This window comes from Narcine bancroftii, chromosome 3, assembly GCF_036971445.1.
Source record: "Narcine bancroftii isolate sNarBan1 chromosome 3, sNarBan1.hap1, whole genome shotgun sequence".
In the NCBI taxonomy this organism is placed as follows: Eukaryota; Metazoa; Chordata; class Chondrichthyes; order Torpediniformes; family Narcinidae; genus Narcine; species Narcine bancroftii.
Genome location: NC_091471.1, coordinates 111,796,189 through 111,809,816, shown reverse-complemented (window position 1 = coordinate 111,809,816; position 13,628 = coordinate 111,796,189). Strand labels below are relative to the sequence as shown.

Here is a 13,628-nt window from a genome sequence, read left to right as displayed (position 1 = left end):
CCGCCTCGCCCTCCCCCGCCCGCCTCGCCCTCCCCCGCCCGCCTCGCCCTCCCCCGCCCGCCTCGCCCTCCCCCGCCCGCCTCGCCCTCCCCCGCCCGCCTCGCCCTCCCCCGCCCGCCTCGCCCTCCCCCGCCCGCCTCGCCCTCCCCCGCCCGCCTCGCCCTCCCCCGCCCGCCTCGCCCTCCCCCGCCCGCCTCGCCCTCCCCCGCCCGCCTCGCCCTCCCCCGCCCGCCTCGCCCTCCCCCGCCCGCCTCGCCCTCCCCCGCCCGCCTCGCCCTCCCCCGCCCGCCTCGCCCTCCCCCGCCCGCCTCGCCCTCCCCCGCCCGCCTCGCCCTCCCCCGCCCGCCTCGCCCTCCCCCGCCCGCCTCGCCCTCCCCCGCCCGCCTCGCCCTCCCCCGCCCGCCTCGCCCTCCCCCGCCCGCCTCGCCCTCCCCCGCCCGCCAAGTTGGGTAGGTTGTTGGAACCTTTTAAAGCAAGTGTTTTCAATTGTTACTGGTTTGCACATACATAGACCTCTACAGCACAGAAGCAAACTTTGTCCATGTTGATGAAGCTAGTCCCATTTGCCTGTGTTGACCCATATCCCTTTAAACTTGCCTATTCATATACCTGTCTAAATTTTTTTTTGGGCCCATTACAATTTTCTCTGCTTCTGCCACTTCCTCTGACAGCATCAGCAACTGGGGTTCGAATTTTGTAAGTTACTGGAAGTACCCGATTAAAGTGCACTTTAATTGGACTACAATATTGATCTTTTTTCAAAATTACTTTACATTTTGCACTCTTTTGTCTTATAGACTGTATTTTTAATTTAATATTAGATTATTGGAAGAGCATGTCTCAGTCAACTGGAAAATTTGAATATTCAGCACCGTGATCCCTGTTGGTGCTGGATACTGGGGATTTAACTATCACTTCATATTTTTTGTATGTTTTTTGCTGATATTTGTAATTGTTAAATGATGTGGAAATTGATAATGTTCTTTGAGATAAGTTTAATACAGGTGCCGATCCAGAATCATCGGGACCGGACACCTGTTCAGAATCTTCCAGATTTCGGAATCATTTTTAAATGGCAGTCCTTTTAAACCCGCCTGAGTCATGCTGCCATTCTCCCCCTCTCCTGCCTGAGTCATGTTGCTGTCTCTTCCCCCCCCCCCCCACCGCCAGCCCGTCATGCTACCATCTCACTCCCCCTTGCCAGACTGAGTCGCACTGCCATCTCTTCCCCACGCCTGCCTGAGTCATGCTGCCATCTCTCCCCCCCTCGCCTGCCCAAGTGGCGCTGGCATATCTCCACTTTGCCCGCACAAGTTGTGCTGCTGTCTCTCCCGCTCACCCACCCGTGTCACGCTACACCCGCCCGCGTCGCGTTCCCCACAACCCGCCTCGCGCTCCCCCCACCCGCCTCGCGCTCCCCCGCCCGCCTCGCCCTCCCCCGCCCGCCTCGCCCTCCCCCGCCCGCCTCGCCCTCCCCCGCCCGCCTCGCCCTCCCCCGCCCGCCTCGCCCTCCCCCGCCCGCCTCGCCCTCCCCCGCCCGCCTCGCCCTCCCCCGCCCGCCTCGCCCTCCCCCGCCCGCCTCGCCCTCCCCCGCCCGCCTCGCCCTCCCCCGCCCGCCTCGCCCTCCCCCGCCCGCCTCGCCCTCCCCCGCCCGCCTCGCCCTCCCCCGCCCGCCTCGCCCTCCCCCGCCCGCCTCGCCCTCCCCCGCCCGCCTCGCCCTCCCCCGCCCGCCTCGCCCTCCCCCGCCCGCCTCGCCCTCCCCCGCCCGCCTCGCCCTCCCCCGCCCGCCTCGCCCTCCCCCGCCCGCCTCGCCCTCCCCCGCCCGCCTCGCCCTCCCCCGCCCGCCTCGCCCTCCCCCGCCCGCCTCGCCCTCCCCCGCCCGCCTCGCCCTCCCCCGCCCGCCTCGCCCTCCCCCGCCCGCCTCGCCCTCCCCCGCCCGCCTCGCCCTCCCCCGCCCGCCTCGCCCTCCCCCGCCCGCCTCGCCCTCCCCCGCCCGCCTCGCCCTCCCCCGCCCGCCTCGCCCTCCCCCGCCCGCCTCGCCCTCCCCCGCCCGCCTCGCCCTCCCCCGCCCGCCTCGCCCTCCCCCGCCCGCCTCGCCCTCCCCCGCCCGCCTCGCCCTCCCCCGCCCGCCTCGCCCTCCCCCGCCCGCCTCGCCCTCCCCCGCCCGCCTCGCCCTCCCCCGCCCGCCTCGCCCTCCCCCGCCCGCCTCGCCCTCCCCCGCCCGCCTCGCCCTCCCCCGCCCGCCTCGCCCTCCCCCGCCCGCCTCGCCCTCCCCCGCCCGCCTCGCCCTCCCCCGCCCGCCTCGCCCTCCCCCGCCCGCCTCGCCCTCCCCCGCCCGCCTCGCCCTCCCCCGCCCGCCTCGCCCTCCCCCGCCCGCCTCGCCCTCCCCCGCCCGCCTCGCCCTCCCCCGCCCGCCTCGCCCTCCCCCGCCCGCCTCGCCCTCCCCCGCCCGCCTCGCCCTCCCCCGCCCGCCTCGCCCTCCCCCGCCCGCCTCGCCCTCCCCCGCCCGCCTCGCCCTCCCCCGCCCGCCTCGCCCTCCCCCGCCCGCCTCGCCCTCCCCCGCCCGCCTCGCCCTCCCCCGCCCGCCTCGCCCTCCCCCGCCCGCCTCGCCCTCCCCCGCCCGCCTCGCCCTCCCCCGCCCGCCTCGCCCTCCCCCGCCCGCCTCGCCCTCCCCCGCCCGCCTCGCCCTCCCCCGCCCGCCTCGCCCTCCCCCGCCCGCCTCGCCCTCCCCCGCCCGCCTCGCCCTCCCCCGCCCGCCTCGCCCTCCCCCGCCCGCCTCGCCCTCCCCCGCCCGCCTCGCCCTCCCCCGCCCGCCTCGCCCTCCCCCGCCCGCCTCGCCCTCCCCCGCCCGCCTCGCCCTCCCCCGCCCGCCTCGCCCTCCCCCGCCCGCCTCGCCCTCCCCCGCCCGCCTCGCCCTCCCCCGCCCGCCTCGCCCTCCCCCGCCCGCCTCGCCCTCCCCCGCCCGCCTCGCCCTCCCCCGCCCGCCTCGCCCTCCCCCGCCCGCCTCGCCCTCCCCGCCCGCCTCGCCCTCCCCGCCCGCCTCGCCCTCCCCCGCCCGCCTCGCCCTCCCCCGCCCGCCTCGCCCTCCCCCGCCCGCCTCGCCCTCCCCCGCCCGCCTCGCCCTCCCCCGCCCGCCTCGCCCTCCCCCGCCCGCCTCGCCCTCCCCCGCCCGCCTCGCCCTCCCCCGCCCGCCTCGCCCTCCCCCGCCCGCCTCGCCCTCCCCGCCCGCCTCGCCCTCCCCGCCCGCCTCGCCCTCCCCCGCCCGCCTCGCCCTCCCCCGCCCGCCTCGCCCTCCCCCGCCCGCCTCGCCCTCCCCCGCCCGCCTCGCCCTCCCCCGCCCGCCTCGACCTCCCCCGCCCGCCTCGCCCTCCCCCGCCCGCCTCGCCCTCCCCCGCCCGCCAAGTTGGGTAGGTTGTTGGAACCTTTTAAAGCAAGTGTTTTCAATTGTTACTGGTTTGCACATACATAGACCTCTACAGCACAGAAGCAAACTTTGTCCATGTTGATGAAGCTAGTCCCATTTGCCTGTGTTGACCCATATCCCTTTAAACTTGCCTATTCATATACCTGTCTAAATTTTTTTTTGGGCCCATTACAATTTTCTCTGCTTCTGCCACTTCCTCTGGTATCTATACACCACTTCTCTATGAAGAAGGTGCCACTCAGATCCTTTTTAAAGCTGCTTTCAGATGGCCACAATACCCAACTGTAAAGCCGCGCGTTATACTCCTGTGCGGCTGTCGGGTGGCCATCTGAAACCAGAAAAGCCGGCCAGGAAGTCTACTTACTTAACCCTTCTCCAGGGGGTATAATATCCTGCTTTGAGTATCGTCTGTCGCAGCTGAAAGCGGCCGGGCTGCCATTGACTCCTGGTTCGAATGGTGAGTCGTGCAAGCGAGGGGGAGGCACCAGCAGTGGAAGTTGGGTGGGTGGGAGACCAGAGCTGGAGTCGGGCGAGCGGGAAGGTGGGGAGAGACTGTCAGCAGGAGTCGGGTGGGAGTTCAGCAGTAGGAGTCAGGTGGGCGGGTGACCAGCAGCTGGAGTCAGGTGGGCGGGTGACCAGCAACTGGAGTCAGGTGGGCGGGTGACTGGCAGCAGGAGTTGGGCAAGGGGGGTGGGGGGAGAGACCGGCAGTGGGAGGCATGTGGGAGACCTGCAGTGGGAGTCAGGTGGGCGGGAGACCGGCAGCACGAGTCGTCACACCTGAGTTGTTTGTCAGGCATGCCTTGGCACACTGTAGATAACATCAAGGCAGCGTGGGCGGGACTAGGCCACTGTCCCGAATAGCTGACTTTCACTGCTAGATGGCTACAGTCAGCTGGCACGTTTCAGTGCTAGAAAGCTATCCATTCCTTGGCCACCTAAATGTGCCAGCTGAACTCCACTAGCCCCACCTGCAGGCGCATAATCTTTCTTGGAACATCTAAAAGTGGCTTAAATCTTTTCCCTCACTTCTTAAATTTGTGCCCTCTAGTTTATGATTATATGCCCCTCATGATTTTATTTACGTCTTTCATGTCTCCTTTTAACCTGCTATACTCCAGGGAGAAAAGTTGCAGCCTATCCAGCCTCCCCTTGTAATGCAACCTGGTAACATTTTCACAAATTTTTTTCTGCATCCTTTCTAGTTTAATGTTACCTTTGCTATAACTTGATGAGCAAGACTGTTCACAATACTCCAAGTGCAATCTCATTAGCATCTTGTACAATTGTGACATGATGTCCCTACATCAAGGCGTTCGTACCTTCTTCACTACCCTGTCTGCCTGCATCACCACTTTCATGGAACTATGTACATGTGCATAGAAATTACTTTGTTCTATTTCCAAGGCCCATCCATTCATCATACAATTCTTGCCCTAGTTTCACCTACAAATGTTCAATTGCTGCATTTGTCTGAGTTAAATTCCATCTAACTTTATAGAATGCTTTAATTTCAATAGCCTTTCTGCATATTATTGTTAATGTTTTTTTTCTCTGAATACTCAATATATTTCAGTTTAAAATAAATTCACAATGCAGCTGATTTTAAAATGTTTTCACAAAAGAAATGTCTGTTGTGTTATAAGCCCAGAGGACCCATAAACCCAGCAGCAATAGATATTCACCAAGACAAATGGTTACTTAAACAAAAGTTGCTTTTAATTATCTTTAAATATGAAAACAGAATCACCCTTTAACTTAACTAACCTAACTTAACCCCCTTCTAATTCTAAGCGCACGTGTATGTAATTTGTATGCAAGTTCAGAAAAATTCTTTGGTTCACAGTCCACTCTCACTTCTCATTCCTCCAGCTTCACTGGTTGCAGGCAATTCTTATGCTGTGCACAGAATTTAACATTTATAAAGTTCACCAGACTCAGGAAGATTCTTGTCAGTTTTCAGAGAGAGATTTGTTGTTCCAGGACATCCACAACTGATTCCCTTTTAATCAATGTCTTGCTGACACTGATTCTCCAAGGTTCTCTAGATTATAACCTTTTTCTTTCAGGTCACCACAGAGTTACTTTTTTGTTTCCTCTTATTCCAAGTGAAACATTAGACAACCAGTCCTCTCCTCTTGCATGAACCACAAGGGCTCTGACCAGGCCGTCTTCCAAATGGGGCTGTCCACAAGCTTGCCAGCTTGTCCTGTTCCAGTCCCAGTTACTGTTACTGGCTGTAACACTGTAGAAGTGATCTCTCTGTCTGTCTGTCTGTCTGTCTCTCTCTCTCTCTCTCTCTCTATCTCTCTCTCTCTCACACACACACACAGAAAACCTGTTTTTTCCTCTCTCTGCTTGCAAAACCACATGACCCTTTTAGAACAACTCCAGGCAATCTGCGGCTCCAACAAGATCTTTCATTTGTTGCCTTTTGAAAACAACAATCCATTAGTGAAGTCTCTTGAGTGCTCTCCAAAGCTCTTGCAAAAGCTGTGGAGCTGATATGTCTAGCATGGGACAGAGCTCCAGTATTTTAAATAAGATCTGTTTTAAAGTGTTTGTATGTAACCTACTCTAACAAACATTTTCCAATTTATCTTCCAAAAACATATCTCTATACTCTTTCACATATGCAAATGAATTAAATGAAAAACAAGATACATAAATTAAGGCAAAGGAATAATTCTGGATCACTAGTTCTTGTAATTAATGGATAAAGCTTCTGAATTTAAAGTAGAACAAATACTAGAATATATTATGAACAGTAGACTTGATTAATTAAGGAGATGTATGTGGTCAAGGTTTTTAGAGGGCTTAGTTCCTTCAAATTGCCATGAACATTTTTAAAGTTTAGAGCATAAAATAATTTGTAAACTACTTTTGATGAAGAAAAGAATGAGTTCTTGTGTATGGATAATGTCATTCCATTAATTTTAGATATTTTAATGCTCTGGTATCTGTTTCACAAATTTAATTTGTTCAATAGCAAATTTTTGATATTTTTATTTGTTTTGTAAAGGCTTTTAAACACAATTATAAAGTTGCATTTCGTGAGCCAAATACTTGGTGGAAGTTTAAACCACGGGAACTTGAACGGTAAGATGACTTGTTTCCTTTACCATTATCATGTGAAGTTACGCCAATGCTGCTAATTTTGCATATGATCCATTTATCTAAAGGAAAGTAAATTACTTGAAATATGATAAGAATTTGAATTAGTTGCAGGACGAGGCCACTCAATCTCCAAGTTCACTTGCCATTCGATAGGATCGTGGCTGATGTGATTGTAATATCAACTCTGTATTCCAGTCCACATATGAATAAAGTTTTATACCAATGTTTATTAAGATATTTGCATCTGTGTCTAAAATATTCAAATATTTTTTTCTAACATTTGAGAGTTCCAAGACTTACAACACGAAGAAAAATAAATGCCTGTTCGCAACCCCTTATTATTAAAGTTATTGACCCCCCCCACTTCTAGCTTCTGCAAAAGGAAGTGTGTAAAACACGAAAATCTATAGACACCGAGGTTGAAGTGAAAACACACTATGCTGGAGAAACTCAGCAGGTCAAACAGTGTCATTTTTGTAGCAAAGGTAAAAAGATATAACTGACTTTTGAGGCTTGAGTCTTCATCAAGGTATGGAAAAATGTTGGCAGGCATCCAAGCAAAAGAGAAAGGGGGAAAAGTATGGTCGCAAAGACAGGATGTGATAGGTGGAGAAGGGTCTGAGGAGACAGAAGTAATCAAGGAGAGGAGGGATGGCTAGGGGAAGGGAGGGAGGAAAACTGGAAAGGGAAGAAGGGAGGGTGAAGAGGAGGGCAGGTTAGCAGAAACCAGAAAAGTCGATGTTCATGTCATCTGGTTGGAGACTGTCCAGATGGAAAATCAGGTGGTATTCCTCCAATTTGCTGGCAGACTTGGTGGGATAGTACATAAGGCCATGGACAGACATGTGAGCATGAGAGTGTGGCACAGAACTGAAATGGTTGGCTTCTGGAATGTCTCTGTCACTGTAGCAGATGGAGTAAGAGTGCTCAGCGAAGCGATCTCTCAATCTGCGCCCAGTCTCACTGATGTAGAGAAGGCCACAAAGGGAGCACCAGGTCCAGTAAATCAGTCCTGCAGATACACAAGTAAAGTGTTGCTCCACTTGAAAGGCCTATTTGGAGCCCCAGACTATGGTGAAGGGGAGGTGTGGGTGCAGGTGTTGCACATCCTGCAGTCATGGGAAGATACCGGGGTGGAGATTGGTGGGGAGGGATGAATATACGAGGGACCCCCTATGGAAGGCAAAGAGGGGAGGAGAGGGGAAGATGTGTCTGGTGGTGGTATCCTGTTATGTGTCGGAAATTCTGGAGGATAATGTGTTGGATGCAGAGTTTGGTGGGTTGGTAGGTGAGGATAAGGGGGAATGTTTGTTGTGTCTGGAGGCAGAGGGAACCAGGGCAAATGAGCGGAAAATGGAGGTGCAGGTGAGGGCTGAGTTAATGGTTGTGGAGGGGAAGCCACATTTGTGGAAGAAGGCAGATATTTTGGAAGATATGGGCTGGAAGACCTTATCTTGGGAACAGTTGCAGTGGAGAAATTGAGAGAAGAGGATAGAATCCTTGCAGGGGACAGGGTGTGAGGAAGTGGAGTCAAGGTAGTTGTGGGAGTTAGTGGGTTTGTAATATATGTCATTCATGAAGATGCTGTTTACATCCAGTACCGCACGGATGGCAGTCTCTTCAATCTGAGGCGCCTGCAAGCTCACACCAAGACACAAGTGAAACTTGTCCGTGAACTACTCTTTGCAGATGATGCCGCTTTAGTTGCCCATTCAGAGCCAGCTCTTCAGCGCTTGACGTCCTGCTTTGCGGAAACTGCCAAAATGTTTGGCCTGGAAGTCAGCCTGAAGAAAACTGAGGTCCTCCATCAGCCAGCTCCCCACCATGACTACCAGCCCCCCCACATCTCCATCGGGCACACAAAACACAAAACGGTCAACCAGTTTACCTATCTCGGCTGCACCATTTCATCAGATGCAAGGATTGACAACGAGATAGACAACAGACTCGCCAAGGCAAATAGCGCCTTTGGAAGACTACACAAAAGAGTCTGGAAAAACAACCAACTGAAAAATCTCACAAAGATAAGCGTATACAGAACCGTTGTCATACCCACACTCCTGTTCGGCTCCGAATCATGGGTCATCTACCGGTATCACCTACGGCTCCTAGAACGCTTCCACCAGCGTTGTCTCCGCTCCATCCTCAACATCCATTGGAGCGCTTTCATCCCTAACGTCGAAGTACTCGAGATGGCAGAGGTCAACAGCATCGAGTCCACGCTGCTGAAGATCCAGCTGCGCTGGATGGGTCACGTCTCCAGAATGGAGGACCATCGCCTTCCCAAGATAGTGTTATATGGCGAGCTCTCCACTGGCCACCGTGACAGAGGTGCACCAAAGAAAAGGTACAAGGACTGCCTAAAGAAATCTCTTGGTGCCTGCCACATTGACCACCGCCAGTGGCCTGATATCGCCTAAAACCGTGCATCTTGGCGCCTCACAGTTTGGCGGGCAGCAACCTCCTTTGAAGAAGACCGCAGAGCCCACCTCACTGACAAAAGGCAAAGGAGGAAAAACCCAACACCCAACCCCAACCAACCAATTTTCCCCTGCAGCCGCTGCAACCGTGTCTGCCTGTCCCGCATCGGACTTGTCAGCCACAAACGAGCCTGCAGCTGACGTGGACTTTTACCCCCTCCATAAATCTTCGTCCGCGAAGCCAAGCCAAAGAAAAAAAAATATATGTCATTAGAAAGCTTATCTCCCGAGATAGAGACAGAGATACAGGAAGGGGAGAGTGTTGTCGGAGACTGACCAGATGAGTTTGAGATCGAGGTGGTAGTTGATCGCGAAGTGGATAAAGTTAACAAGCTCATCACAGATGCCTGAGGCAGCCTCAATGAAGTCATCGATATACTGGAGGAAGAGTTGATAGGTCTTGCCTGTATAGGTTCACAGCATGGATTGCTCCACAAGCCCGCAAAACAGGCAGGCGCCGCCAGGACCCATGTGGATACCCAATGCTACTCCTTTGATTTGAAGGAAGTGAGAGAAGTTAAAAGAAGTTATTTAAAGTGAGGACAGGTGACTGGTCAGGTCTCTGGTCCAGAAAGAAGTGCTTTTAGAGGTATAAAGGGATTGTGAAGATGAGGTGGTCCTATTCATGGAATCTGGTCATTGAAGTGATGGAGGGCATGTGAGGCATCACAGATGGTGGGGAGGGATTGGACCAGGGGAGAAAAGATAGTCATGGTAAGATTAAACTAGTTTGGTGGGACAAGAGTAAGCAGAAACATTAGGTCTGCCTGGACTGTTAAGTTTGTGTATCTTGGGTAGAAGGTAGAAACGAACAGTGCGGGAATGGGAGACAATGAGATTGGTGGCCATGGGAGGGAGGTGACCAGTGGTGATGAGGTTGGAGATGGTGTTGAAGACAGTGGCTTGATGTGTTGCGGTGGTGTCCTGTTGAAGGGGTAAAAGGAGAAGATGTGTAAGAGCTGTCCTCAGCAAGGTGGAAGTCAGTACGCCAGACCATAACAGCACCGCCCTTGTCTACGGGTTTGATGGTGGTTGGCATTGTTGCGGACAGAGTGAAGGGCAGAGCCTTTGGAGGAAGTAAGATCAGAATATGAGAAGTGAGTGGTGAAGTTGAGACAGTTGATGTCTTGGCGGCAGTTGGAAATAAAATGTCCAGAGCAGGCAGCTGGCCAAGATAAGGTGTCCAGGAGGAGGAAGAAAGCTTAAAGTGGGAGAAGGGTCTTGGATAGGGATGGAGAGTCACAGTCATGGAAGTAAGCCCGGAAGTGGAAGAAGAAGAGTTCAGCAGCGTGACATTTTGAAGCTACAATGGCCTTTACCTCCACTCAACTATTGCCTTTGTTGTAATCACTGGTTTACTTAAAATTATAATTCTTTAATCTTCCCTAATGTATTCCATTCTAAATGGTTTTGGTGTGGCGGCGCACATCCTCGTGGCGAACCGGCCCCGCTTGTACCGCTGCACCGGTGGGGCAGCTGCGAGAAAATGGCGCCGTCGGGAGACCTCTGTGCCTCGTGGCTTAGTCCAGGGTGCGCGCCTTGGGCGAGGGTGGTGACGTCACTGCCGACGTGGGGGCAGAGCTCACGCTGCCCTTAAAGGGCACGCGCGAAGTATGAATAAACAGTTCGTTTGAAACCTCCAACATGGTAATGGTGTGTTTCATTCTGTGTAGCAGCCGCTACATTAGTTCTTTTCAGTGGTTTTATCTATTTTCTTCTGCACCTTCTGGGAATTTTCCACTTTAACTCCAAATGTCTGTTCAGAACTAACGGAAATGCATGCTGCATTGCCATAATCAAAAATACTATTTGTAGGGCAATGAATGTTGGTATATGGCATTCATTATAACTACTTCTATCATAAGTAAATTCATTATGTTCTAGAATTGTTCAAGAGTGATATAAATGAAAATTTAATTGTTCTGACTCTTGTTTCAAAATACTACATGCTGTTGGTCATGCCACCAGTTGGTGAATGTATCATGTTTAATTTACATACACCAACCTGTTATATTGCTGATTTTTGGCAGCAGTACAGAAAATTATTTACTGGGTAGAAGTGTTTGGTCAAAGCAAAATCGTGATTATTGAAAATATATAATATAACTAAATTGTTAAAAATGCTCAGCAGGTTAGACTGCATCCAAGTGAATAGAGAGAAACAGTTGATTCTTCAGGATTGAGAGGTGGAGGAAGGTACAATTACATTGTTTTAAAGGTATTCAGACCAGTACGTGGGTAGGAAAGGTTGAGAAGGAAGTGGGATTCATTTGGTCGGCGTGGATAAGTTGGGTTGATGGGCCTGTTTCCATGCTTTATGACTTTGAGCTTCCATTTAAGGTTCTGTTGAAATCACTTAAGTTTATTTTGCACTTGAATGCCAATTAAATATTAATTTTATGTTTTAAATTTTTAAATAAAATGCCTTGAACGTTTAATGGTACCAATTTCCTCTTATTTTATCATGCAATATATGTATTTGATTTTCTCCATAGCCGGAATGTTCACGGTGTTTCAAAAGAGAAAATTAAAACAATTCTAGATCATTATGAGCGTCACGTGACGATCAGCACCGTCATGGCATCATCACAACCGACCTTCCCAGAAAAAAAGGCCGTAGAACTGTATCCTACTGAAAATGCAGAATCTCGGTGAGTGACCTAATGTAAAACCGGATGTCACGATATATCAGTATGATTTCAATTTTTACATTTTCTTCAAACTCTGAATTAGATGCCGAATACATTGACCTGGGGTTTTGTGGTAAATCTATATGAATTGTCAGCATTTCTCAGTATCAACACTATTAATATCAAGCTCAATCCTGAACTTCTCAAGCACCAGCAGCGATCTGATTGTATTCACAGCAGGTCTTCCTGTAGAATTGAGTGTCAGAGCAGGATCTGCAACTGACTTTTGTCATCAATTATACTGAGGAGACACAAGAATCTTGATATGCTAGTATCTGCAACATAAAACAAAACTGCTGAAGGAACTCAGTGCATTGAGCAGATTTCAGATTTATTGTCAGAGTAAGCGTATACAGAGCCGTTGTCATACCCACACTCCTGTTCGGCTCCGAATCATGGGTCCTCTACCGGCACCACCTACGGCTCCTAGAACGCTTCCACCAGCGTTGTCTCCGCTCCATCCTCAACATCCATTGGAGCGCTTACACCCCTAACGTCGAAGTACTCGAGATGGCAGAGGTCGACAGCATCGAGTCCACGCTGCTGAAGATCCAGCTGCGCTGGATGGGTCACGTCTCCAGAATGGAGGACCATCGCCTTCCCAAGATAGTGTTATATGGCGAGCTCTCCACTGGCCACCGTGACAGAGGTGCACCAAAGAAAAGGTACAAGGACTGCCTAAAGAAATCTCTTGGTGCCTGCCACATTGACCACCGCCAGTGGGCTGATATCGCCTCAAACCGTGCATCTTGGTGCCTCACAGTTTGGCGGGCAGCAACCTCCTTTGAAGAAGACCGCAGAGCCCACCTCACTGACAAAAGGCAAAGGAGGAAAAACCCAACACCCAACCCCAACCAACCAATTTTCCCCTGCAGCCGCTGCAACCGTGCCTGCCTGTCCCACATCGGACTTGTCAGCCACAAGCGAGCCTGCAGCTGACGTGGACTTTTACCCCCTCCATAAATCTTCGTCCGCGAAGCCAAGCAAAAGAGAAAGAAAAAAAACATATCACATACAACCCTGAGATTCTTGTTCCTGCGGGTCAGGCAAAATTGACCACTTACTGGTCTTTCTTCTCTTTGACTTGGCTTCGCGGACGAAGATTTATGGAGGGGGTAGAGTCCACGTCAGCTGCAGGCTCGTTTGAGGCTGACAAGTCTGATGCGGGACAAGTAGGCACGGTTGCAAGGGAAAATTGGTGGGTTGGGGTTGGGTTTTTCCTCCTTTGTCTTTTGACAGTGAGGTGGGCTCTGCGGTCTATTTCAAAGGAGGTTGCTGCCCGCCGAACTGTGAGGCGCCAAGATGCACGGTTTGAGGCGAGATCAGCCCACTGGCGGTGGTCAATGTGGCAGGCACCAAGAGATTTCTTTAGGCAGTCCTTGTACCTCTTCTTTGGTGCACCTCTGTCTCGGTGGCCAGTGGAGAGCTCGCCATAGAACACGATCTTGGGAAGGCGATGGTCCTCCATTCTGGAGACGTGACCTACCCAGCGCAGTTTGATCTTCAGCCGCGTGGATTCGATGCTGTCAGCCTCTGCCATCTCGAGTACTTCGATGTTAGGGATGAAGTCGCTCCAATGAATGTTGAGGATGGAGCGGAGACAACGCTGGTGGAAGCGTTCTAGGAGCCGTAGGTGATGCCGGTAAAGGAACCATGATTCGGAGCCGAACAGGAGTGTGGGTATGACAACGGCTCTGTATACGCTAATCTTTGTGAGGTTTTTCAGTTGGTTGTTTTTCCAGACTCTTTTGTGTAGTCTTCCAAAGGCGCTATTTGCCTTGGCGAGTCTGTTGTCGATCCTTGCATCCGATGGAATGGTGCAGCCGAGATAGGTAAACTGGTTGACCGTTTTGAGTTTTGTGTCCCCGATGGTGATGTGGGGGGGCTGGTAGTCGTGGTGGGGAGCTGGCTGATGGAG

At 53.2% G+C, this 13,628-nt stretch overlaps 1 protein-coding gene across 2 annotated transcripts in view; it reads left to right on the top strand.

The window, feature by feature from the left end:
- The window catches only part of n4bp2 (NEDD4 binding protein 2), a 101,227-nt gene that overhangs the window by 27,683 nt on the left and 59,916 nt on the right, over positions 1 to 13,628 (top strand). For both annotated transcript variants that reach the window (XM_069924885.1, XM_069924886.1), the window contains exons 5-6: positions 6,446 to 6,522; positions 11,516 to 11,671. In XM_069924885.1, the coding sequence (XP_069780986.1) occupies positions 6,446 to 6,522; positions 11,516 to 11,671 (233 nt within the window). The remainder of the gene's footprint in view (positions 1 to 6,445; positions 6,523 to 11,515; positions 11,672 to 13,628) is intronic.